The sequence below is a fragment of the Phocoena phocoena genome, chromosome 16 (genome assembly GCF_963924675.1).
Source record: "Phocoena phocoena chromosome 16, mPhoPho1.1, whole genome shotgun sequence".
Taxonomy (NCBI): Eukaryota; Metazoa; Chordata; class Mammalia; order Artiodactyla; family Phocoenidae; genus Phocoena; species Phocoena phocoena.
Genome location: NC_089234.1, coordinates 35546859 through 35572258, shown reverse-complemented (window position 1 = coordinate 35572258; position 25400 = coordinate 35546859). Strand labels below are relative to the sequence as shown.

Sequence of the window (25400 nt, the reverse complement as noted above, 5' to 3'; positions counted from 1 at the left end):
GGGAAAACTCCCCACAGGAGGAAGTGCCCTCACCTCTCAGGATCCCCCAGAAGAAGAGCAAGTGCGAGAAAAAGCTTTATCCAGGTTTCACTATTCTCTCCATCCTGAGATGTTCCTGAGTTAACACCATAATGAGAGAAGTGAGTTAACAAAGAAAGTACACTGGTGGGGACGTCACAGGGACCCTGCAAAAAAGCCAAACTGTTTGACAGAAGCTGAACAGACAGTGCTCTGGGAGATCATTTGTGGTAGCTGATGACGGGGTTCTGTTTTCTAACGTGGACATGCAACGTATTCATCACTATGCTTACCGCAGTTTGCTGGGGAAAACACCCTTCTGTCCCACAACAAAATACATCTGTCTCAAAAACAAAAACCAAAACAAAAATACATCTGTCTCATACATGATTCCTGAATATTCACCACAAGGCCTAGACTCAGAAGCATGGGAAGCGTGCATGGGAACTTTCTTCACTTGCACGGACTTGGACAGAAGCAAAGCACCAGAAACTGTTTCCTTTCTGGAACTCAGTTCTGTGCGTGTGCTTACTGCTGAGCTGATTGGGCTGTTTTCATCTGCACACCATAGCAGTGATCCACAGGAAAAAAAGGAGAGGTCACCATCCCCCTCATAATATACTTTGAACAGCAGGTATACTTTGCTGGTCACATTTTAGCCATCCCAAGAAAGGACAGAAGCCTCATTCCATTCCGAAGTCTCAGCAAATGATTTCGTTCTGTTTCCACCTCTGTCTTGCCTTGTTTATTTCATCTCCATTATTCTGCTTTTGATCATGAATCATGACTTTTTTTTCTACAGTAGTCAGAGTTTTGTCTATAAAGAGAAAGAGAGAGAGAGAGAGAGAGAGAGAGAGAAAGGAGGCAAGAAAATGATTTAGCAGAACTGTAAATGTGAGTTTTCATTTTGTGGTGGGTGGATTTAATTTTTACTGCATTCAGTAATTTGAATTATTTGTGGTTTCTAAGGGGTTATGAGCATCTAAGGGGAAAGAAAAAGTGCTATGGCTCTTTTCATACATTTCATAGCTTCTATAAGTTGCCAGGGCCTTGATATATTTGCAAATCAGCTCCAGATAACCCTTTAGAAATTCACTTTTAAAATATAGCTTTAGCCCAAAATGGCTCTACTCTCAATAATCCTTGCAAAATACTGCTGCACTTGCCATACTTGAAAATAATAATGTTGGCTACAGTGCGAGTATTCTCCCCGTCAAACCTAGGAGGGTGCACTATAGCAAACCCTGTGTGCAGAGACTGGGAAACCCCACCTCCCTGACTTCCTTCCTCCTAGATTCACAGAAGTGCCATGAGTCATGGAGAAGTTTTGGCCAACAGCTGAGGAAGTCTCTTTCTCCGTAGTGTAGAGCCACAGTCCCTCTAGATACACACTCTCCTACCTCTGTACGATCACAGGACTCAACTTACCGAACTATATCCATGTGCATGAGAGCCAGGTCTTAGAGGGTCCAGGGCCTCTGCCTTCCCATCCCATTGAAAGTGCCCCTCTCACTTGGCTGTCAAGACTTGTCGGATGGGTTTCCCTGGTGACAGGATCAGTTTCTCCATAAGACACCATCTCTCGCTTTGTGCCTTACCCCACGTGATGGTGCCTGAGGAGAAGCACCGCGCTTCAGCTCGGTCCCGTGGCTCCAGGCTGCTGGGTATGTAGGCGCAGGCACTGGAAAAAGGCTGTGTCCCCAGTGGGGCTCCACACTTATTCTTAGCCTGGGGCCTCTGCCTCTTGTCCCATAGAGGAGACTGCACTTCCTCTGCAGCTCGCAACGGCTCGTGAACTTTACTGAATCTCTCCTGGCTCCAGCACCATCTCTGAAGTCCCCCTTTCCTCACCACCCACCTGCTAGTCAACTTCCAAATGTCCAGACATCCTTGGCCTCTTTTCTAGTCTCAATGCGACCCTCCTCGTGCAGGCCCTCCTGACAGGAGACCTCACTTTTACATTGGTCTCCAACCCATCTCCTTTCTCCTGCTGTGAACCCCTATTTACACTGCATACCTTGTCTCACTCCAGTTCAAAAACCTTCCTCTCTCCCCACACCCACTTTGCCTACCTGCCCTCCAAGCTGACCCCAATTTACTCAGTTTCCAGGTCCTGCTGAAGACATACCCCAGGTTCTTTATGTACCTCCATCCATTTCTGTGTCCCTCTGTCCATACTGTCCCCTCTGCTTTGAGTAGTCCCAAACCCACCTCCACCCCTGCCATCCCTTAATCCTGCTCTTTATTTAAGACCCACCCCAAATATCACCTCCTTCATGATTTCCACCATGGATATTTTCTTTCTAAGACATGCCCCCGAGGCTTATTTTTCTCGTAGGTATGTTTGTACTGCTTCATTTTATTTTGTGCTATGTGTATTTACTGTCTACTAAGAAAACAAACAAACACAAATATTAGAAAAAGCAAGAGAGGTCAATTGCCTGCATTTCCTACTTTAAAGAGGCTGCGAAGTTAAAATGTAGGCAACTACAAAGCATGATGCGAACAAGCTATTATTAGTACTAACTGATGATTTAATAAAAATAAAGAGCTGAATTCCAGCTAGTTAATGATGAGAAAAATACCACTCTGGGGAAAGAAAATCTATGAAACAGCCAAATTTTTGTTTGTTTCTGTCTTTAAGACAACATCCCACCACAGATAACCAGGTGCTTGATGCTTCTTCCTAATTTCCACTGGGACCCGTTTCATCCTTTTTTTAAAAAATCACTGGTTTCTGTAAAGAAAAGGTAGAAGCACCCTGAACTCCAAAGCTTCAGTACAAACCAGGGAGCAGCATATTGACAGAATTCATGGCAGGAACTCAAGGTTATTCCACAAGAACTGCAATTGACAGGGATTATAAGAGGCTCATTGACGAAAAGAAGGGAGAAGGGAAGGCAGAGCTACTTCAAAACAATTTCATGAAATTCTTTTATATGGAAGTATTTTAGAAACTGCTATTCAATAGTGTTCACAGTAATGGTGTCAAAGAACAAAAGTCATCTAAATGTGACACTTAAAAGCCATTTATGGTGATTCAAAGCAAATCCATAAATAAAGCCATCAAATTAAAAAAAAATCACATTATCACATTTGGTTTTATATTACCAGTATTTGAATACTGGTGAAAAGGTGACAAAGACTGTAATTTAGACTAGTGAATTACAATTACCAGTGAAGTATTTATAGCCTTTTCCCTCTATTCACTCCCTACCCAAGGAAGACTCCTGAGTGCCTGCCAGACTCCTGAGCCTCTCATTATGTTGATCAAGAAAATGGGGAAATATTTGGAAGTAGCAATACACAATCCAGTAGACTGTTTTTACAGGAAAAGAGGAAAACTATTATATAGGAGAAAAAATAGAGCCAAGAAGGTGGAATTAGGGACAAAAGTAAAAGAGACTAGAACCCAAGCAGCCAGAGGGGAAGAAAAGAGCTAGAGAGATTGGAGGGAGCAGCCCGGAGTCTCTAGGTTGGCCAAGAAGTGTGAGCGCTAGAGAGATAGGGTGGGGGGACAAAGGGTTCTAAGGTTTGCTGTGAGCTATGGACTGGATGCCACATTATTCTTCCAGAGACTCCAGTAGAGTTAGGATTGCTTGGGGTTATCCAACTGGTGTTTACCTGAATGCAGCTGTGCAGAGCATGGACCATGGTGGGAGTTCTGGTTACTAGTCTTTTACCAGCCACCACCACATCTACAGCCACCCAGCCCACTGGACTGTGAGCTTCCAGAGGCAAGGACTGTCACTTATTCATCCTTATATCCCAGACATTCCTGGCGCCACGCCTTGTACACAAGAAGCCCTCAAATGTTTCTGGAGAAAACAAGCCAACGAAGAGATGCCTTACTTCCAGCCTCTAGCTTCTAATTCATTCCACATGATGCCACTAAATCAGTCTCCATGGCTTTGGTGATTCCATTTTCCTACTTGCAGAGATTCAGTTGACGGCTTCCTTCTGCCCACACTAGGGTTTCTCAACCTTAGCACTATGGACGTTTGGGGCTGGGTGATTCTTTGCTCTGGGGGCTGCCTGTGTAAGCCAGGATGTTTAGGAACGTCCTCAGCCTCTACCCACCAGATGCCAGGAGGTCTTCCCCTCCCCCAGTTGTGACAACCCAAATGTCTCCAGACATTGTCAAATGTCCCCTGGGGGCAAAATCACCCCAGGTTGAGAACCACTTATCTACACTAAAAATCCCAAATTTCTGGGGCTGGAATGGAAGATCCTTCATAATTTAATTTATTCGACCTTTCCGTTATGATCCCTAAATCTCCCCTACAACAATGCTTAGCTTTGGGCAGCCTGTCCTTTGCGTAAGGTCCCACACTGACGCCTCTATAGCAAATGTCTCCTTCATGTGGAATGCCATCTCTAGTCTCCTTTAGTTATAAATGCTTTAACGTTCATAGATGTACTCGAGCCCATATCCTTCCGGAAGTCTTCTCTGATCAGTTAGGGAAATCACTGAGTTACTTTCCTCTCTTTTGAATCCTATAGCTTTTCCTGTCTCCACCTTTCCTGTGTTCTCAACACAAAAAGCGTGAATGAGCACGTGTGTGTTTATGTACAGTCTGTACAATAGAAATACATGCACTAAGGCAGGAAAGACATCGTGTGTTTTCTGTATCCTCCTCAATGCCTGGCACAGTTATAAACAAGAATTTAAAAAGGAGTCCTCCCACCTTGGAACTGAAAAGAAAGCAGCCTGGTATAGAATTTTTTAAATAGCAGCTATTCCAACTCTCTAATTAGAAACTTCCTAGACTTAATAAATAGTTAGGCCATTCATCCCAAATGATTTTAACATTCCATAATTATAAATAAGATCAATAATTATAAATTCGAACGGAGAGATGTAATGAGGACACAGTCATTTTCTGAGGCCAGGGGAGAGCAAACTATGACCCGTGGGCCAAACCCAGCTGGCTACTTGTTTTTGTGAATAAAGTTTTATTGGTACACCACCATACTCATTTGGTTACTTGTGTCTGGGACTGCTTGCTCACTACAAAGCCAGAAATAAGTAGCTTCAGTGGAGACCGTATGGCTAGCAAAGCCTAAAATATTTACCATCTGGCCCTTCACAGTAAAAGTTTGCTGAGCCCTGTCTTAGATTGACAGGAAGGTAATACCCAAGACTCCGCATTAGCTAAAGACACAGAGGCAAATATCCTTGGATGTTATGTTGGCTGATTTACTTTCATAAAAGTCATAGTATTGTGGAAGTTAAAAGTACATTTAAACACAGACGTCCTGTGCTCAGATTCAGCTCCACATGGATGGCTGAAAAAATTATTTGACCTCCCCAACAGAACGGAGATGAAGGAACCCACGTCTCATAAAGTCATAAGGATTAAGTGACATAATTCACATGGAGTGCTCAGTGTAATATGTGAGAGTGAATCATCAATATATGTGGGTGACTATTATTTCAAACTGGAAAGCCTGTTTGTGTGACATTTGAAAATTAGCGTTTTGTAAACTATCTGAATTATGTGTGAATTATTAGCTTAAATAATCAATAAAACTATTCTCAAGTTCTCTGACTGTATAGGAAGAAAACTAACAGAGTGGTGTTTCCTAGTTCAGGATTTCAACGGTTCTCTCCTAGTTTCTATACTGGCTACTTAACTGGACGCCCTGCCACCAGTCTTTCCATTTTATCCGCCCTTCCCACTGCTGCCAGGGAGACTCTCTTCAAACGCATCTTTCAGCATGTTACTCCTGGGAACTGAAACCAACATGCTTTCCAGCTCCTGTGCTAAACAACTCTGGGGCCAGGCAAAATCACCCAGTACTTGTTCCAGGAAATAGTTGTTTCCAAAAGATAAGACTGTGGACCAACTAAACAAGCTTACTCGTCAATAGTAAGACTATTAGACTTACTGATAGTTTGCTCATGAATACTGGCATCGAGGTGCCTGGATGGGAGGGGAGTTTGGGGTGAGAATGGATACATGCGTATGTATGGCTGAGTCCCTTTGCTGTGCACCCAAAACTATCACAGCATTATTAATCGGCTATACTCCAATATAAAATAAAAAGTTAAAAAAAAAAAAAGGCCCTCACTCAGTTACACCCACCAATCCAAAGCTATCATGTCATAATCCCTGCCCAGTCCTTACTAGTTCCCTACCTTAACATGACCCAGCCCAAGCTCTAAAACTCTATCAATATCCTTTGCTTATTCCCTCCATCTGAGAAGCTATCACGTCTCTGTCAAGGAGGTGTCCTCCTAAGCTACAGTAAGTCTAATAAACTTAACTTACTTCTATTAACAAGTTTTTTCTAAATGTCTTCTTAGAGAGCTGATGGCTAAAATCCCCAGCTCAAAACAGTCAACAGCTCTTCACCCCTACACACTCAAGTCATTTGACAAGTAGTGCTGCGTAATAGCTAAGAGCACATGCATTGGAGTGATTCATACCATACCCGCCACTTAGGGGCTATGTGATCTGAGGTAAGTTACTTTACGTTCCTGAGCCTCAGTTATTCTTCTGAAAATTGGGGATGCCAGAAGCACCTACTTTACAGGTAGAACGATATACACCATGACAGCATGTAGTAGGTGTTCAATAATTGTTAGAAATTATTACTTTTATTATCTAGTACAGTGTCAGGCATTGTACTAGATTCTGCAAACAGAAATTTGACTAAGACGTAGCTCCTTCCCTGAAGGAATTTAGAATCTGGTCCTGGTGAACAAACACTAGTGGTCAATTCAGTAAGAATCTTATAGGCCTGGAAAGATCCCTGGGGATATAGGTTGCTCACTGCATATATTCTGAAACCTAAGATTGTATTCTTTCTTAAAAAAAAAACTCTAATTTTTTACTGTGAACAATTTCATATGTACCAAAGAGTGTATATAATAGAAGTAAAAATAAATACCTGTGAAGCTATTTCACAGCTCAAGAATTAGCATATCTGTAGTCTTACAACTTTGAGTTCCTAGGACAGGAAATGATGATCTCTGATTTCCCTTATCCATATTAAGGAGATGTTTCTGCCTCCTTCATCCTGGTGATGAGTTAGAGAACAAGCTGAGTCCCTTGAGGTTTTCAGAGTCATTTGGGATATATCCTAGCGTCTACTGTAATCCATGAGGGCACTTTGGGACCCTGTTCCCCTGAGACAGAGAGCACAGAGGTCTCCCTGGCCATCTTGATCACAAATAAGGCTAGTATATGGAGAGTATATAGAGGCAAGAGACAGGCTAGTATATGGAGAGTATATAGAGGCAAGACTCACATGATGTGGGATCTAGACCCAGTGGTAACGCTCATCACTGTGGGATATCTCACTTGCCAGGACTCAGTTACCTCTTCTGTCAAATGGAGGGATTGGGCAAGATGACTGAGGAGGTCCCTCTAAGCTACCACCGTCCATGGTTCTCTGGTCTATTCCAGAGAACCATGTTCAGTGAAGAGGGATAACTCTTCTCTCACATCCAACACTGATCTAATCTCTCTCTCACCAGCACCTTCTATTTCCTCAATCCAGTTTCTTCCCCTCAGCTTTCAAACATAAAGATGTCTCCTCTACCTCAAATTTAAAACAAGGTCTTCACTGGACCTGCCAACTTTGCTATATTGTCTCCTTCCTTCTTTACAGTGCCAAATTCAGTCATATGTGTGTTACATGTAAAACGCATTTCCTTATCACCACTGGCCCTTTGTGGTCCTTTTTTGGATCCCAATGCCCACTGTGATTGCTTCTTGGAAAGCTACTAGTGCTTCCCAGACAAATTCAGCAACTCTCTATCAATTCCCAACTCCTAAAGATGGGTAGTACTTTCTAAAAGCTCTGTAGTTTTCAAGACTTTGCTCCATCCTGGCATCTCCCCACACGAACCATTCCATACTGCCCCAGACTACTCGGGCCCTTCTCCCACCCTCCTCGTGCAGGCCCTCCTGACAGGAGACCTCTCTTTTACATTGGTGTCCTACCCACTTCCCTTCTCCTATTGTGAACCCCTATTTATACAGCATACCTTGTCTCACTCCAGCTCAAAAACCTTCAGCTCTCCCCACACCCACTTTGCCTACCTGCCCTCCAAGCTGACCCCAATCTACCCAGCTTCCAGGTCCTGCTGAAGACACACCCCAGATTCTTTATGCACCTCCATCCATTTTTGTGTCCCTCTGTTCATGCTGTCCCCTCTGCTTTGAGCAGCCCCAAACCCACCTCCACCCCTGCCATCCCTTAATCCTACTCTCTATTCGAGACCCACCCCAAATATCACCTCCTTCGTGACTTCCACCAGTGAAGGACGAAGTCATCAAAACAGTTTTACTGGATCTAAGAGTAATAGCAACTAAAATGATAATGTTACAAGAATCAGAGCTATAAGGACCTAAATAACATCCAATTTATGGAGAAAGGATAAAAAAACATCACCTTCCTTGTCAGTACTGACATCAATTGCAATTCATCAGCGAATCAGTCTCTTCTTCCAATCCAACTAAAAACCTATCTTTGGCTTTTGGAATTCTATTGGGTGGAAGACTGGAGTCTACAGTATTCTAAATGCAAATCTGATACGCTTAGTAGAAAATTAGCTTGCTACTGATTCTGGAAGCTTTCTACGATGTGCTTCCAAAAGGAGTCCCATATAAGGGTTGGGGGGATAGAAGGAAAACAGTGATAAATGACCTTACAGCACAAGCTCAGGTCTCTCAGGCCTCTCGGCAAGCTTCAGGGCCTCATGCATGCCTGCAGCCGAGAGCTTCCGGTTAATATTCCGGTACTGGCACTGGAGCAGGCTGCGGTAGGTGGTCCTCAGGTCCCGGTTGAAGAAGGCATATATAAAGGGGTTAATGAGAGAGTTTGCATAGCCCAGCCACAGAAATGTCCTCTCCACCCACAGCGGGATGCAACTGCACGCGGTGCCACAGATGAAGGGTCTGGCCGTCGAGAGGAGGAAAAACGGCAGCCAGCACACACTGAAGGCCCCGACGATGATCCCCAAGGTGGTGGCTGCTTTCTGTTCCCTCTTAAAGATGGACATGTTTTTCCGTTCATGTTTGAGGAGTCTCGAAAGGTTTGCACACTCCTCCACCTCCTTCTGGAGCTTCACCATGCCGTTCAGGGAGACGACGCTGTCGGGCTCCTCAGGGCGCGGGAAGCCGGGGAACTTGTGTTTGGCGGCGCTCTTCCTGGCGGCCTTGTAAATCTGGTAGTACATGAAAAGCATGACGGACATGGGGATATAAAATGCCACTGCGGTGGAGTAGATCGTGTAGCCAAAATCCTGGCTGATCAAGCACACCTTGTCATCATTTACGTTCTGAGCCCAGCCGAAGAGTGGTGGTAAAGTGATGGAGGCGGACAGAAGCCAGACAGAGAGGATCATCTTGGCCATGCACTTCCCGTTCTGTCTCACGGGGTACGTCAGCGGCCTCGTGATCCCAAGGTACCTGGGAGAGAAATGGAAAGAGAACACGTGACTGCCGTGATCACAGCAGATCAACTGGGGAGTACCACCAGCCAGGGACTAGGCTGTGTACCTAGTAGCTCTCTTCTTCACACAGCCCTTCCAGGTAGGCATCATTATTCCCATTTCATAGAAAGGTAAACTAAGACTCTGAGAGGTTACCTATTTTTTTCCAGGTCACACAGTCAGCCAAAGGCACTGCCAGCATGTCCATGCTCTTTTCATACCTTGTAGCTTCTCACAGACTGTGTAGTCAATGAACTATAGATTCAACATATGCCTCCCCCCGCACCATGATCACTGCCACTGAAATCAGCCAGGAACAAAATGTCAGGCCTGATGGGATGTTGTGATGCATCCTCGTGAGTTAGCCAAGCTCTACCACACTCGGATATTACACACCCACTGATCTCCTCTGTTGTCTTAATCCAGGCCAGCTCTGAATTCATTTTCAGTTCCCCTTTGCACTGAAATGAAAGCACTTCTTTAAGATCAGAGAGAGCTGTGAGATATTTAGGAAATCCTAGGGTTTTGGAATGGAAAGTAGCAAGTGATCATTTTTTTATCCCCAGAAAATTCTCACGCCAGAGTTATGTCCGAGGAACAATCTATAAAACGAAAGCAGCCTGCCTCGTCTCTCCAGTTCTAAGGAGGATCACAAGGAAGGGCATAATTCTGAAAAATATTAGGCAAATTCTGTGCTTAGTTCTATATAGAGAATAGATATTTCTCTGTCTCTGTTATCAAGGATTTATAACGCAAAAGAGACACAGCAAACAGAGAAAACACAGTTGGCAAGATGTTCTGTCAAATGCTTGGTATTTTTCCGCTTTCCAAATTTGTTTTCTCCTCTGTATTTAATAGTCTTAGCTTCTATTTGAGAGAGGATTCAAAGAGCACGTGAGAAGCTAAGATAGGTAAAAGCTGGCCATTTTGTTGGTTTTCTACTTCATTTATGTACATAAAAGATACACTCGTGAAACATGAAAAGTTATTTTATGAAAGTAGGTCACTTGGTGGTTTGGAATTTAAAAAATAATTATTTTTGTGATAGAAATAGCCTCACGTTATGTTTGAATTATTTCACAAAAGTCACAAATCATGCTAATTTTCACAATGAAAATTAGCATCAATGCAACACTTACAAGGCAAAATTGAAATACAGTAAAAAATGAATAAGCCAGATTTGCTTATACAGTGAGAATATTCATTCCATCCTTCAACAAATATCAATAGAGTTCCTTCTATATGCCAGATGCCGTTTTAAATGTTGGGAATATGGCAGTGAACAAAAGAAACAAAAATCGTGAATGCAGGCACATGGGGAGATCATGCAGGGGGTGAATGGAAGGACTGAGCCTCGTGGTAATGTTGAAGGGACTTCTGATCCCTCCTCCCAAGGATGCAGGGGTTAGTGGTACCAGTTCTTCATTTCACCTCTGCCTTCCCTTGTCCTTGATAAAGCTGACTCACAAGCACTATCTCTAGGTTTTTCAGCTGTAACTAGGATTATGTTTTGGTTCCTGGATAGAATGAAGGACGAGAAAGAGGGAGGTTCTCCTGAGAACTCAAGAATAAGAGCTGAAAAGGAAGGGAAAAGAGAAAAGGAAGTGGGAAGGAGGGAGCAAGGGAAGAAGAGGGGAAATATAGAGAGAAGGGAAGTGTGAAGTAGCCTCGACCTTACGTAGAATTGCCAAATTATCTGAGTTTTAAGCTATGGGGAAAAAAAAATTTAAGAAAAAAAAAAAAAAGGTAGATGAGGAAAGCCCTGAAGAAAGGTGTTAGAACTGACTGCACGCTCACAATCAAGTTCATCCCTGCCCTGAGGCTGAATGCAGAGTTTCCACCAAAAAAAAAAAAAAAAAAAAAAAAAAAATCTCCCCTTCTTTGCTTTGGTTCAGGAGCTCTCTCCAAGTTTTTCCTGCTGGAACTCCTTTGCAAACCTCTCTTTTTGGACCTAATCCTTGCTCTCTATCATCTCCTGTGAATGGAGCCTTTGGGCTCCTTCCCAGATTCCCCAGGCAGCCTTTGCCAGGGCTTGGACTTTGATTATTTTCTCCCTTTGCCTGTAGCCACAGGCATAAACTGCTTGTTCCCAAGCCTGGACCTGGCTTCCAGGATATTGTACCAACCCAGGTTGGAGGTCCAATGACAGTGATTAGTTCATATAGTTTCCCAGGTGGCCACCAGATGGCACTGTCAGACCATCTTACATCTACTTACTGGGGGGTTGGGATGGCAGGTAGGTAGAGCAATACTGTAGGTGTTTGTTGGAAGGAGGGAGAAGGAGGATTACTCATGACAAGAAAATAAATTATATTGTATTTGGGGGGGGGGGTTATACAAAAAATTAGCAAGCCTGGAACTCACAACCTGGTAAACGATTCTTGAGGAAGTCAGTTCCGTTTCCCCTTCCATCCTTCACATTTTCATTACTTAAACAGGGATTTATATCTTCAGGCTTACTTAAATCTAGCCTCTCTCCTGCTCACATAAGTAATATCAAATCTACAAAGATTAATCCTGAGAGATTAATTAATTGAGTATCAAATGACATCTCAGAGTATTAAATAATCTCCTAAGAACGACATACTTATTCATCCTAATATATTTAGTCTGACTTACATTACATTTCAGTGATGAGGACTCAGTCCTTCCTGGATATACAAATTATATTCCATAAACTTCCCTATTTTAGGCTCCATTCTCTAACGGCCTCAAGTAATGTCTTACAGTAAAGGGAATTAAATTTTCTTCTTTAGTCTCCTGGATACCACCTGGGACTTATAAAGGCTAAAATCAACCAAAAGATGATCAGAAAAAAAATATGAGTGCTCGTTAAAGTGTCTGGAAATAAAACAAATAAACAAAAGTCAACAACTTTCTAAAAAAGGATTAACAATCAGAAAATATCATGGAAGAAAATAATTTCATTCACAGCAACAATCAAAAAATTAAAATATCTAGAAAAATCTTTTTAAATGACCAAGGTCTATACGAAGAAAACATAAAATGATACCGAGAGACCTAAGGGAATGCCTGAATCCATGAGAAAAAAAAATTTTTAATAAGAATATCTAGTATTACAAAAGTGCCAATTTTCCCTTAATTAATATAAAAATATATAACTCTAGCTGAAAATCTTAGCATTTCTTTTGTTAGTCCGACCTAATGATTTTTAAGTTCATCAAGTAAATAAGCAAAAATAGACAAAATCTGAAAAAGATGAAAAATGAAGGGATGCTTATAAAAAAAGTACAAAGCCACAGAAATAAAAATTCAATAATAATTATTCAGAAATAGATCAATAGAACAAAATAGATCCCAGAAGTATATTCAAATATATAAGGGAATTTAATATCAGAAAGCAAGTCATTTTAAATCAGAGTAAAAGATTAGATATTCATGAAGTCTGACAACTGGCTAGCAATTGGGGTAAAAATAAATCTGAATTATCTTTCTCCTTATTCAAAAATAAATCCCAGATGGATCAAAGATGATCATGTAAAAAAATTAAACCCTAAGACTACTATGAGGAAATACAGGTATTTCTGCAATCCGGCCAAAGATCATTGCTAACCATGATACAGAAGCTTGAAACTATCAAATGATGCATCGATAAATTTTTGACAAAAATTTTATTAAATAAATAAATAAATGACATTTAGTTTAATTTAAAAATCACTACATACAGAATTAAGTCAAATGACAAACTTGCAGTCCAAATAACAATATCTCAACATTCACAGATCTCTTACAAGTCAGTAAGAAAAAGACAACCATCTCAACAAAAATAGTGAAGCAATTAAACAAAAAAATAAGAATATCCAATAAGCACTCGGAAATATGTACAACTTCATTAATAATTAAAGATATACAAATTTTAAAATAAGGACAAGTGCTCTATCATTTTGCTGACAGGAGTTTCAACTGAAGTAACAGTTTTGGAGGGCAGTTTGGTAATTAATATACATTAACATTTGCCTTTTGGCTCAGTCAGGTTTCTAGGAATTTGTCCTGGGAATACAATTGTACAGGTGCAAAATGATGAACGTGCAAGGAAGGATGTTAACTAAACATATAATAGAGGAGAAAAGAGATGCAATCTAAATATCTATCAGCAGATTATAGTGTGTGCGTGTATATATCATGTAACCATTAAAAATTATGATGTATATATCTATTTACTGATATGAAAACAACCCAACCAAAAGTAGATAGAAAACAATGACTAGCCCTAAAGGACAAGTAACAGAGTATCATATATTCTATTAATCTGTTTATGTAAAACTAGGTGTTTGTATGAGTGTGTGTGCATGTATATATACTGAGATGTCTCGGAAAATATCCACCAAAATATTAATAGCAATTTTATCTGAGTTGTAGAGATTTGATTAGTTTACAATTTTTTCTCTTTGCTTTTTTATGCATAATTTTTTAACTGCATATAATTTTTAAAAAGCCATTTTAATTCTAAGAACAAAATGAAAGGTTTAAGAGAATTCTTAAGTCCTAAGTCACGTAAGTGATTTTGGCAACACAGATGATCTGGTGCATAAAATCTGTAAGAAGCTGATAATTAAATCTTAGATAGTTTTATTCGATTAGCTTTTCAAAAGTGTTCTATTACATTCACAAGTTCACACAAAGAAAACAGAACTCACTGGCATTTAAAATCCCATAATTACTACATAAAGTAATATTGGTATTCAGGGAAGTGTTTGTCCAAATTACAAATTCATTCTCCCCAATCTTGGATAGTATAAGTATAAACCTGACCTTTCGGGGCGGGGTGGGGGGAAGCAACCTAGATTGATTCTAAATATTCCCTAATATGCATGGTTAACATTTGTCACACTAGCATTTTATGCTCACTGTTAATTAGAAAGTGCTGTGCTTATAAAGCCTTCAGAATTTTACTTTAAAATGCATACAAATGTGAAAGTACAGTAAATCTCAGAGACAAAGGCACCGAAGTATTATATAATTGAAAAATGTATGCAGCTCACATTAGGGGTTCCATTATAGTGGGGATTTAGAGAAAAAGAGGATTAGGGAGTTAAAATACACGTGGAGAGGGATTGGAAAGCAGATTAACTCGCTGCCTGTCTTCTATCCTAACTGTATAGAAATTATAGATAATGGTTCTTTAATTAAATGGCTTCTCCTGAGTTTTGTTGCTATAGAATAATACTTTATAGGGTAAAGGAAACTGGGTAGAATTACTCTGTAATACAGTGTTTGGGGAATGTTAGGCTTAAAAAAGGTTTGCACACTTAGAATCTTCCATGAGACCTCCTCCCTTACAGTAGGTGAAATTCACTGCAAGCTCCAGCCTACATCAGTGGTTCCCGAAATTATCAGATTATCAGACTCACCAAGAATCTTCTGAAACGTACAGACTCTGGGGCCACCATCCACAGATTCTCTTTCGAGGTCTGGAGACTCAGGGTTCTGTATTTAGGACTGATGATTCTGGTTCTTTACCCCATGCACTTTTAGGGTAACTTTCCTTCATTCAATTACAAAGACTTTACACTTACTGTATGAAGGACTTTACTTTTACTTTTCATATTTCATCTTAATGGTGTGCTTCCAGTTTGGCCTAACAAAATTGTCACAAATCATATTTCCAATATCTCAGTTATGAGTTCTATCTTTCAGAACTGTGCTAAATGCAAATGAGGTAAGTATGGTTTTTGTCTTCATCAAGTTGTAGATTTGTTTAAATGTGTAATACACAGTAGGGTTTCATAAACCTTTCTGACAATAAGAAATAAGAATATTTTTACAACAAGAAATACATTTCCCACAGTTGCAATATACATATTTATGTATACAAATAAGAAATTGATATACATATGGGTGTACATCTATGAAGGTATATAGATACAGATGCATATATTTATACATATGAAACTGAAACAAAGTTTCATATGTATAAATATATACCATACTTACCATGACAACTTGCAATTCACTCTCTTCTACTGCATGCTATTCTACTTCAGATTTTATAAATGCTGGTCTTAATGCACTAATTTGATTTCATGACCCAATAATGGAGCATGACCCAAAGTTTGAAAATTACTGGGCTTCAATAAACACATGGAAAGGTATTAAACATCATGAGTCATGAGGGAAATGCAAATTAAAAACACGCTGAGATAATACCAACATACATCAGACTGGTTAAAATTTTAAATAATGATGATGGTGACAATAATAGTAAGAATAATAAATTATAATGCCAAGTGTTTTGTGAAGATACGTAGCAACTGTAATTGTCATGCACTGCTGGTGGGAGTGTAACCTGATGTAACTTTGGGAAACCATTTCTTAACACCTACTAAAGCTGAAAGAAAAAAAACCCAATACATATATATTTTTTTCTGTGACCCAGCAATTCTTCTACGTATACAACGAACATTCATCAGAATACATGTATAAGAATGTTCAAAGCAGTGCTAAGGGTAATAACCCCAAATAAAACCAACCCATTCTACAAGAATAAAATAAGTACAATTCTGCAACGGTTGAATGGGTACATAAATTGTGGTACGTTTACACAGCAAATTCTATAAAATAACGAGAATGAACCAACTACTGCATCAACATGGATGACTCTCACAAACATAACACTGAGCTAAAGAAGCCAAAGCCAAAAGAGAACACAATGTCCCAAAAGAGGCAAAACTAACCTATGGTGATAGAAGCCAGAAGAGTCGTTGCCTTGAGGGGAGGGGGCATGTTCTGGAAATGTTCTATTTCTTTATCTGGGTGTGTACATAGGTATGTTCACTTTGTAGAAGTTAAGTGAGCTGTGCAGTTAGGACTTGTGTAGTGTTCAGAATATATATAAATAAAGTTAATTTTTAAAATAAAAAACACCATGGACTTAACATATGCCATTGAACTGGATGTTGACCTGTTCTCTAAAACTTTTTATTTTTATTGGCGTGTAGCTGATTTACAATGTTGTGTTAGTTTCAGTTGCACAGTAAAGTGAATCAGTTATGCATACACATATATCCACTCTTTTTTAGATTATTTTTCCATATAGGTCATTACAGAGTATTGAGTAGAGTTCCCCGTGCTATACAGTAGGTCCTTATAAGTTATGTATTTCATCACCCGGATACCAAAACCAGACAAAGATAGCACAAAAAAAGAAAATTACAGGTCAATATCACTGATGAACATTGAAGCAAAAATCCTCAACAAAGTGCTAGCAAACGGAACCCAACAACACATTGAAAGGATCATACAGCATGATCAAGTGGCATAAAACTATTTTCAAAATGGGGTTCCACTATACTTTTAAACCATTTTCATCAGTGTGTCCAAGCTGTAATTATAGTTAAAACCAGTAAACAATCTAAAATCCCTATTCTGACCTCAGTATTGAGGAAGAGAAGTGGGCAGAGGAGCGGGGACAAAAAAGTAACAAAATTCAACAAAATTTGGAAAGCATAACAAAAGCTTCCTCTTTGAAAAAGTAAATTATGAAACAAGAAATGAGCTTTTCCCTTTAGGGAGAGAATCAGAATTAATTAAAATAAAGCAAATCGCTTTTAAAATATTCATATATTGTTGCTACCTAATTAATTACCACAATTTAGTGACTTGACACCAATCCTGTAGGTGTCCTCACAGTTCTGTAGGTCAAAAGTCTGGACACAGCACAACTGAGTTCTCTACTCATGGTCTCACCAGGCTGAAATCAAGGTGTTGGCCAGGGCTGAGGTGTCACATGAGGCTCAGAGTACTCTTCCAAGCACATGTGTTTGCTGGCAGAATTCATTTTCCTGTAGCTACAGAACTCACAGAGGTTACCACCTTCAAGCATCGGCTGCAGTTCTCAACCTCTCTGATCTTTAGACCCTCTTTGAAAAGCACTCACCTGATTAGATCAGGCCCATTGACATTCAAGGGGAAGGAAGTATACAGAGCATGCACACTCGGGAAGGGGAATCTCGGGGCCATCTTAGAACTCTGCCTACCACAGACACTTGGTCATAAGAGAAGCTAAGGAGACAGAAAATATCCCACCAAGGGAGCTCAGCAAAGACCTATTTGCTACCTACTCAAATTGAGACAAGCCTTCCAGTGAGACTAATGTTGTCTGCACTCTATCATAAGGCAATGGTTTTTCTGCTGAATTTTTCTGTCATTTAATGCAAAAACATAAGGGTCCTCTTACTGTCCACTTGGTTTTTTAGTCACCTATTACATAAAACTCTTTATGTCTATTAAAAACTACCAAAGCAGTGTTTTTAGGTAATTACAGAAAGTCATGAAAATGAACAATATAGGAGATCACTAGTGACCCCTACATTATGCCTGGTGTTAATCACTGCAGTTGTATCTGAACTTACAACAGACCCTGAATTTTCCCACCACAGAATTTTTCCACTCAGAGAAACAGAGAAGTGGCAAGGCAAAGAATGAGCCCCAAACTTACCAACAACAATAAAACAAAGGAATGGGGCTTCCCTGGTGGCGCAGTGGTTGAGAGTCCGCCTACCGATGCAGGGGACAGCGGTTCGTGTCCCGGTCCGGGAAGATCCCACATGCCGTGGAGCAGCTGGGCCCGTGGGCCATGGCCGCTGAGCCTGCGCTTCCGGATCCTCTGCTCCGCAACGGGAGAGGCCACAACAGTGAGAGGCCCGTGTACCACAAAAAAAAACAAAAACAAAAACAAAAACGAAGGAATGGCATAAAACTTAGCTAAAAAGTTCAAAGATTACAGGAAGGGAAATATATATATATGGTTTTTTTTTCTGTTGTATGATTGTACTAAGGGGCTTCTAATCCCACGTCACCCCCAGGAGCAGTACTGAAGAAAGAGGGTAGGTGAATAAAATCCTTAAAATTCGGACTAGTACCCTCTTATTTGGAAAGAAGCAAACTGAGGTGGTAAGAAGCCAGCCTGAAAAAATGTAATGAAAAACCATCGTGAACAGAAGCCCCAACATACCATTTCAGCAAAGGTAAGAAGGGCCACCAGAATTTGCTCTCTTTTAGGACACTGGGCTGAACCGGGATACACCAAGGTCCACAAGGGGTAACCCTCAGCTCAGTGGAAAGTACTCCGGTACAGGACATTGAATGAGAATTCAGAAAAAAGAACAGCCCTCCATTAAAGGCTACAGTCAGCTGCAGTGAAGTCTACTCCCTTCCCTTCCTCCAGCACTGCACCTTCAGGCTATGGAGAAGTAGATACAATAAACGGTAGTCTAAAGAATAAAATTAACCGATATCAAATAGGGCTGAATATCAAGAAGAAGTCAACCACACTATGTCAGAACAAACATTAAGCTTTATATAACCCATGAATGAGCAAGATGGGGAAAAATGATACAGTAACTATACCAACATGCTACAAAAATAACCCTGGTGGAAGAAGCAACTGAATATGCATAAGACTGTTGAAGAACGAAGTTCAAAAAGAAAACACAACCCTCAGAAGAGAAGCAGTTTTCCTACAAATACTTTTCACTGTGAAGGAGCTTAACAAGTATATGTTATCACTACAGTAGACGCTCAAAGATGAGGTGTTAAAACAACAGAACAAGACACAAAAAGGGACTGTAGGGACTTCCCTGGTGGCGCAGTGGTTAAAAATCCGCCTGCTAATGCAGGAGTCACAGGTTTGAGCCCTGGTCCTGGTCCGGGAAGATCCCACAGGCCGTGGAGCAACGAAGCCTGCGAGCCACAATTACTGAAGCCCATGCGCCTAGAGCCTGTTGTCCGCAGCAAGAGAAGCCATCACAGTGAGAGGCCCGCACACCACAGCGAAGAGTAGCCTCTGCTCTCTGCAACTAGAGAAAACCCGCTTGCGGTGACAAAGAGCCAACGCAGCCAAACATAAATAAATAAAATAAATTTTTTAAAAAAGGGGACTATAGAGTTAAGGAAATAAACTGAGGCCAAAACACCACCAGTGCAGATTTAATAGATAAATTAGAAGCAGCGTGGAATAGAACTGACACACCTGAAAAGCAAATCAATGGCATGAAGTAAAGGCTTGAGGTAATAACAATCAATAAAACACAGAGGGAAAAATGCATTCAAGCAATTAAAAAGAAGATAACAGTCATACAAAGAGAATGCAACGTAAACATCACTGGTGTTCCCAAAGAAACGAAAGAACCCAACAAACATAAACAACAAAATTGAAAACAGAGGTGCAGAGGTAAACAGAGGTACAATACATAAAAAGGATATTTTCCTTAATGAAAGAGCTGAATGTTATGATCCAAGGGACACATAACATAGTGGGGGGAAAAAAGACAGAATTATTATCAACGAGATCTATCCAGGTAAAGTCACTGAACTTCAGAACGTGGAAAGACATACGCAGACATCTGAAATGAAAAAAGAAATCGAGGAATATGAAAGGGTGGAAAAAAATCAAGCTGGTTCTCAACAGCATCAATCCGTAACGGGACAAACTTTAAAAAAGTCTAAAAAGCTGTGAGTGTACAATAACATTATACCTGCTATTTAAGGTTATGAAATCAACAAGGAGACTTTCTCAAACATGAAAGAATTTGGGGGGATATAGTGCCCTTTATGGGTTTATCCCTTTTGGGGGTGGGGGGAAACCAAAATTCATCCAACCAAAAGATGAATCAAATTGAAGAATTTAGAACCATGATTCTAAACCAAGGTTATCACTGAACCTGTTTAAATGTAGAAACTAACACCTATGGGAATGATATTAGAAAAACAGAATGTAAATTTCACAAAGTAAAAACAATATAAACCACAAGAATCAGGAGCTGAGGGAAACAGCGTAGGATACAGCATTAGAATTCTAACCATGTCAACTTTCACAGTGGGGAACAATGATACTGTCTAAAATTTTAATATATAGTTTATGTAAATCCAATTTCTCACCGGTTTTCATATTTTCCCCATGACCTTCATACAATCTTTTAGGAACTACTAGCTCTAAAATTAATAGCTCTTACTCGAAGTTCTTCCTTCTTTTTCATTTTTCTTCTTTTAAATTCAAGTAAACTCAGTTTCAATATTTCATGAAAATAACATGTATAGTGTGATCTCATTCTTATAAGATTTTATCTATCAACTTTCTATCTACCTGCCTGTAGAGTCAGCCAACCAGACAGCCAGCCATCCTTCTAAGTGCACATAAGAACAAAGAGACAACTAAAATGATGCTAACCAAATGTTATCGTGGGTTTTTTTCTCTGCACAGGGAGTTTGGATGATTTGTGGTTTTATTTGTATTTTTTACAATTGCTTGAAATTTTTATAATGAGCACATTTAATTTTCACAAAAATTAAATTATTTCTCTAAAATATAGCAAGCCCTTTTTAAAAATAATGATTTCAACCAATCCTTTAACTCACCTGCCAGTTGGTTCCTTACAAATCTCTCCATGAACTCGGCAAGTTTGGAATTAACTGTTAATTTAACCGTATTCAATCCCTCAGAAAATTTTGCAAATTATCTGTGCTCTCTGAATTCTCACTAACTTCTTGGATTGCAAAGTAAATTGGGAGAGAAAGCCACTTCTAAGCATCCTAACAATATAATCTCCTAATGAGATGCGGTGGACTAAAGATGGCTGTGTATTCTTTGTCCCCTCTCTCTCTGAGAGGTAAACTCTTCCCCTCTCCTTTATTCTAAACTCACCTTGTGACTTATCTTTACCAAGAGTGGGGCAAGTGATACTGTGTAACTTCTGAGGCTGAGCCTTAAGAGCTCTGCAGCTTCCACCTTCACTGCTTGGAAAACTCCCCCTTAGGAGTCCACCATGCTGTGAGGAAGCCCAAGCTAACCCTGTTAAGAAAGACAGTGCCACGTGGGGAAGTACTGGGGAGTGAGACATAAATGAAGCCTTCTTGGACCTTTCAGTCCAGCCTAGATACCAGCTGAGTGCAGCCAAGTGAGTAATCCCACATGATGCCTTTTGGAGTCAACAAACCACCCACATGCACTCTGCCCAAGTTCCTGACCCAGGAAATTAGGAGCAATAATAAATAAAGTTACAGTGTGGTTTATGAGGCAACAGTAGATAATTGAGACAGCGGTAACAATGCCTTATTCTCCTAACTAGCACATGACCTTAGAAATTGGATTCGCTGTCAAGTCCTTCACCACACCACTAGGAATGAGTCTGTCCAACCCTACTGTTTTAACTTGACACCTGCATCCTCTAAAAAGTGAGCCACAAACACTAGTGTTTGAAGCAACTCTAAAATCCATTCCATGCCTACACTGGGACTTTGACTCCATCTTGACTGATTAATTTATTCATTCAGAGACTATTATCTGCAGTACACCAGGTACTGCTTTAAGGACTGGGGAGATACAGCAGTGAATGAAACAGACAAAAATCTATGAAGCTGACAAACTGGTGTGGGGCGGAGAGAAAACTCATAAATAAATAAGTAAAAGCATATAGTAGGGTCAGATAATTATGAGTGCAATGGAGGAAAATAAGGCAGGGGAGGGGACTAGGGAGTTCAGGGTGGGGTTGGGGGCAAGCTGCAACACAGATTTGCATTGTGATCACAACCTTGAAGCCCTTTCACCTCTACCTGCCAGGCTAGGTGTCTGGACCTCAGCTTTTCCTTGAAATTCGAGATTGGCATGTCCCTTTGGGTTGAAGATCCCCGTTATCTCAAGCAGGAGATTCCTACACAAGTTTTATTCAACAGAATCTAAACCTTCCCCATGCAAGGACGTATTTAAAGAACACTGACTGTGGGCCTGTGCTTTCTTCCCTCCTCTAAGGCCCAGCTTCTAAATTATTTCTCTTCCTCTCTCTCTAACTTTCCAAGTCTACAGGTTTATTCTGTTCCACCTACAGGTATAAATGTATGGGTGGGTGCATGTGTTTCTACTGTGTGTCTATATTATATTCCATTCAATCCTCCATAGTTCTCATTCCTTTTCACCCCAGTTTTATGGAACACCTTGTCTATCTCAGCTGCTTTTATTTCCTACCCACCCACTTCCTTCTGATTCTCCCAATAATCTGGTTTCCACCCCCATCACTCAAAAGCATTTTACTATAAAAGGTTACCTCCCTTTTAGTCAATTCTAATTGTTTTTTTCTCATTTCTAACTTTTTTTGTTGTTGTTGTTTTGGTTTTTTTTTTGTGGTACGCAGGCCTCTCACTGCTGTGGCCTCTCCCGCTGCGGAGCACAGGCTCCAGACGCACAGGCTCCGGACGCACAGGCTCAGCGGCCATGGCTCACGGGCCCAGCTGCTCTGCGGCATGTAGGATCCTCCCAGACCGGGGCACGAACCCATGTCCCCTGCATCGGCAGGCGGACTCTCAACCACTGCGCCACCAGGGAAGCCCTCTCATTTCTGATAAGGCTCGACTTCTGTCCTCCCTGAAGTGTGACTGCAGACTGCCCAGACTTTCTCAAAATGCTCTCCACCCTCAACTTCTGTGGCACTGGCTTGCCCCCTTCCTTATCTTAGGCTGCATGGACAGGTACCATCTCTGGAGTGGCTAAATGATAGTTAACCTCAAGAGACAATGAAAACAATCTAAACCTTACACTGGGCAGATCTGGTTTGAATTCTAGCTCTGTCCCTTTAACTAGCTAAAGTATTCTGAAAAAGATCCTCAACGTTCCTGAGCTTTCTCTGCCTCATACACAAAGCAACAGGAAAAGAATATCTATCTTGTGATTCACTATGATGATTACATGAGAACATGTATGTAACTAAAGCTTTTGCCCCACTCTCTACCTAACAGCCACTCAAAATATATAGCTGACTTCCTTTCCTCCGAACCCCCTTTTAAAGAAAGGAATGGGCAAATAAAACTGTAACCTGAGTCGATCCAATAAGAGAGTAAGAGGGCTGTAATACAAAGCATCTGAGAAAGGAAGTAAGACTAGAGGGGAGTTATCTCTACATACAACAGAGTATAGCAGCAAACAGTAGGTGTTTGTAGAATTCACTGGTGCGATCGCTGGCTGGATCTGAATTGGTGAAGTGGCAGTACGAATGGTGAAAAGAAGACAGAAGCAAGAGATAATGTTGAGACAGAGTAAACAGAACTTGAAAATGGTTTAGTAAGGATGAGGGATAGGGATAAAGATAAAGGAGGAATTGAAGAAGCTCATCTGTTTTCAAGCCAGGATGACAGGGAAGATGGTGGGCCAGTATCTGAAGTAAGCAGTTCTCAATCCACTGTAATCCACCTTTCACCCAAGAGGCCTCTGAGATGGATCTCGCTGGGATGACTGATGCCCTCTCTAGATCCCGAGGACACTTCTCCATTCTCATCATACCCGATAGCTCTGCAGCTCTCAGTATACACTCACCGCCTCCTTCTTGAAACTCTTTCCTTGGTCCAATATTGCCACACTCTCCCAGTTTTCCCACCCCTCTGCCCACTCTTGCCCAGTCTTCTTTGCTGCCTTGTCCTCCACTAGCAGGCCTTGATGTTTTGGAATTCCTCAAGGCTGCGTCCCAACCCCACTTTTCTTCTATTTCTAATTTCCTAGCTGTCCTCCACAATTACTAGTGCTTCAAAAACCTCTATTGGCTGGTGATCCCAAAATTTGAATCCCTAGCCCAGACCTCCCCTTGGAGCCCCGGACTGACAAATCCAACTGCCTCCTTCACGTCTCTACTTTGCTATCTCTGAAATATTTTATTCACTCCTTTGTTCAACAGACTTCTATTAAACACCTTGTATGGGTCTGGCCCCATCTCGACATGTGCAAACGTATCATCATCTCCACCAACTGAGCCTTCGTCTATTTCCCTGATTCGTGAATCCATCTAAGGGTGTGGTGTGGTCCAGAAACCTGGGAGTCACCCTTGACTCCTCCTCTTTCATCATTCCCCTCCCCGTTATCGACACAGCCCTGCCTGTTTTACCTCCTCAGTGCCTCTAAAACCTACCCGCTTCTGTCTGTCTCCACTGCTACCACTCTAGAATCACTCTCTCTCCAGGGATCACCACAACAGCCTCTAAATCGGCCCTCCATATCTCTTCTCCTCCTTCCTAATCCATTTGCTTCATGCATCCAGGGTGGTATTTTCTTTTTAAATTTTTTAATGTTAACTTATTTCATTGGATAAGTAGCATCTTCACATACTTCAAAATTTTACATATAATTAGGTGTATACTGAGAAGTCTTACTTCAAATCCTATTTCCATCCTCGTATACGTATCACTTTTATTAGAATCCTGTGCACTCCTCCAGCTTTTCTTTGTACAAAGGCAAGCAAATAGAAATACGTGTTCACGTCCGCTTTCTTACACGTGAGACAGCATACTGGACACACTATTTTGCATTTTTCACCTAACAATATATCCTGGAGATACCTTTACACTAGTGCATTGAGAGTTACCTCATGCTTTTTCAGAGCCGCATAGCATTCCATTGCAAGGCTTAGTCATCGTTTATTTATCCAGTAATCCAGAAATAATAGGATAAATAAATTCAACTGGTATCAACATTTTTACCTATGCCACCCACCAATCGAGGACATCCACACTTCAGATGCGAACACCCAGACATATAAAGGATGAAACAATTCCAACATCTTGGTGATATGAACCCTAAAACTTAGGGGCCACCTGTCCTTCAGTTGGCCTTTGAAGAAAAGGAAGGATGTGGTTGGCAAAGGCTGGTGTTCAGCCACTCAAGGTCCCACTGACACACAGCACAGAATTGATGTTTCTTCCCATTAGCCAAGAACACTCCCATTATCTGGAGCCCAGGGCCCAGTTCACAAAAATCCTGCAACGGCTGAAGGTGTGTGTCCTTGAGCCATCCTTGCAGAAAAGACAAGAAGGCAAGTTTCCTTAATGTACCCCAAGTTGCTGCACCATTTGAATCTGAACATCATTTTACTCCTGCGTTAAGAATATCATGCACAGCAATCTAATTTCATTGATATTCAAGTTATTAAAAAGCGTAGAA

General features: G+C 40.9%; 1 protein-coding gene across 1 annotated transcript in view; it reads right to left on the bottom strand.

Moving 5' to 3' along the window:
* Positions 1-792: 792 nt before the first annotated feature.
* The window catches only part of HTR7 (5-hydroxytryptamine receptor 7), an 89003-nt gene continuing 64395 nt past the window's right edge, over positions 793-25400 (bottom strand). The window contains exons 2-3 of the mRNA XM_065894625.1: positions 8685-9443; positions 793-835 (exon numbers count right to left, since the gene is read on the bottom strand). Of these exons, the coding sequence (XP_065750697.1) occupies positions 793-835; positions 8685-9443 (802 nt within the window). The remainder of the gene's footprint in view (positions 836-8684; positions 9444-25400) is intronic.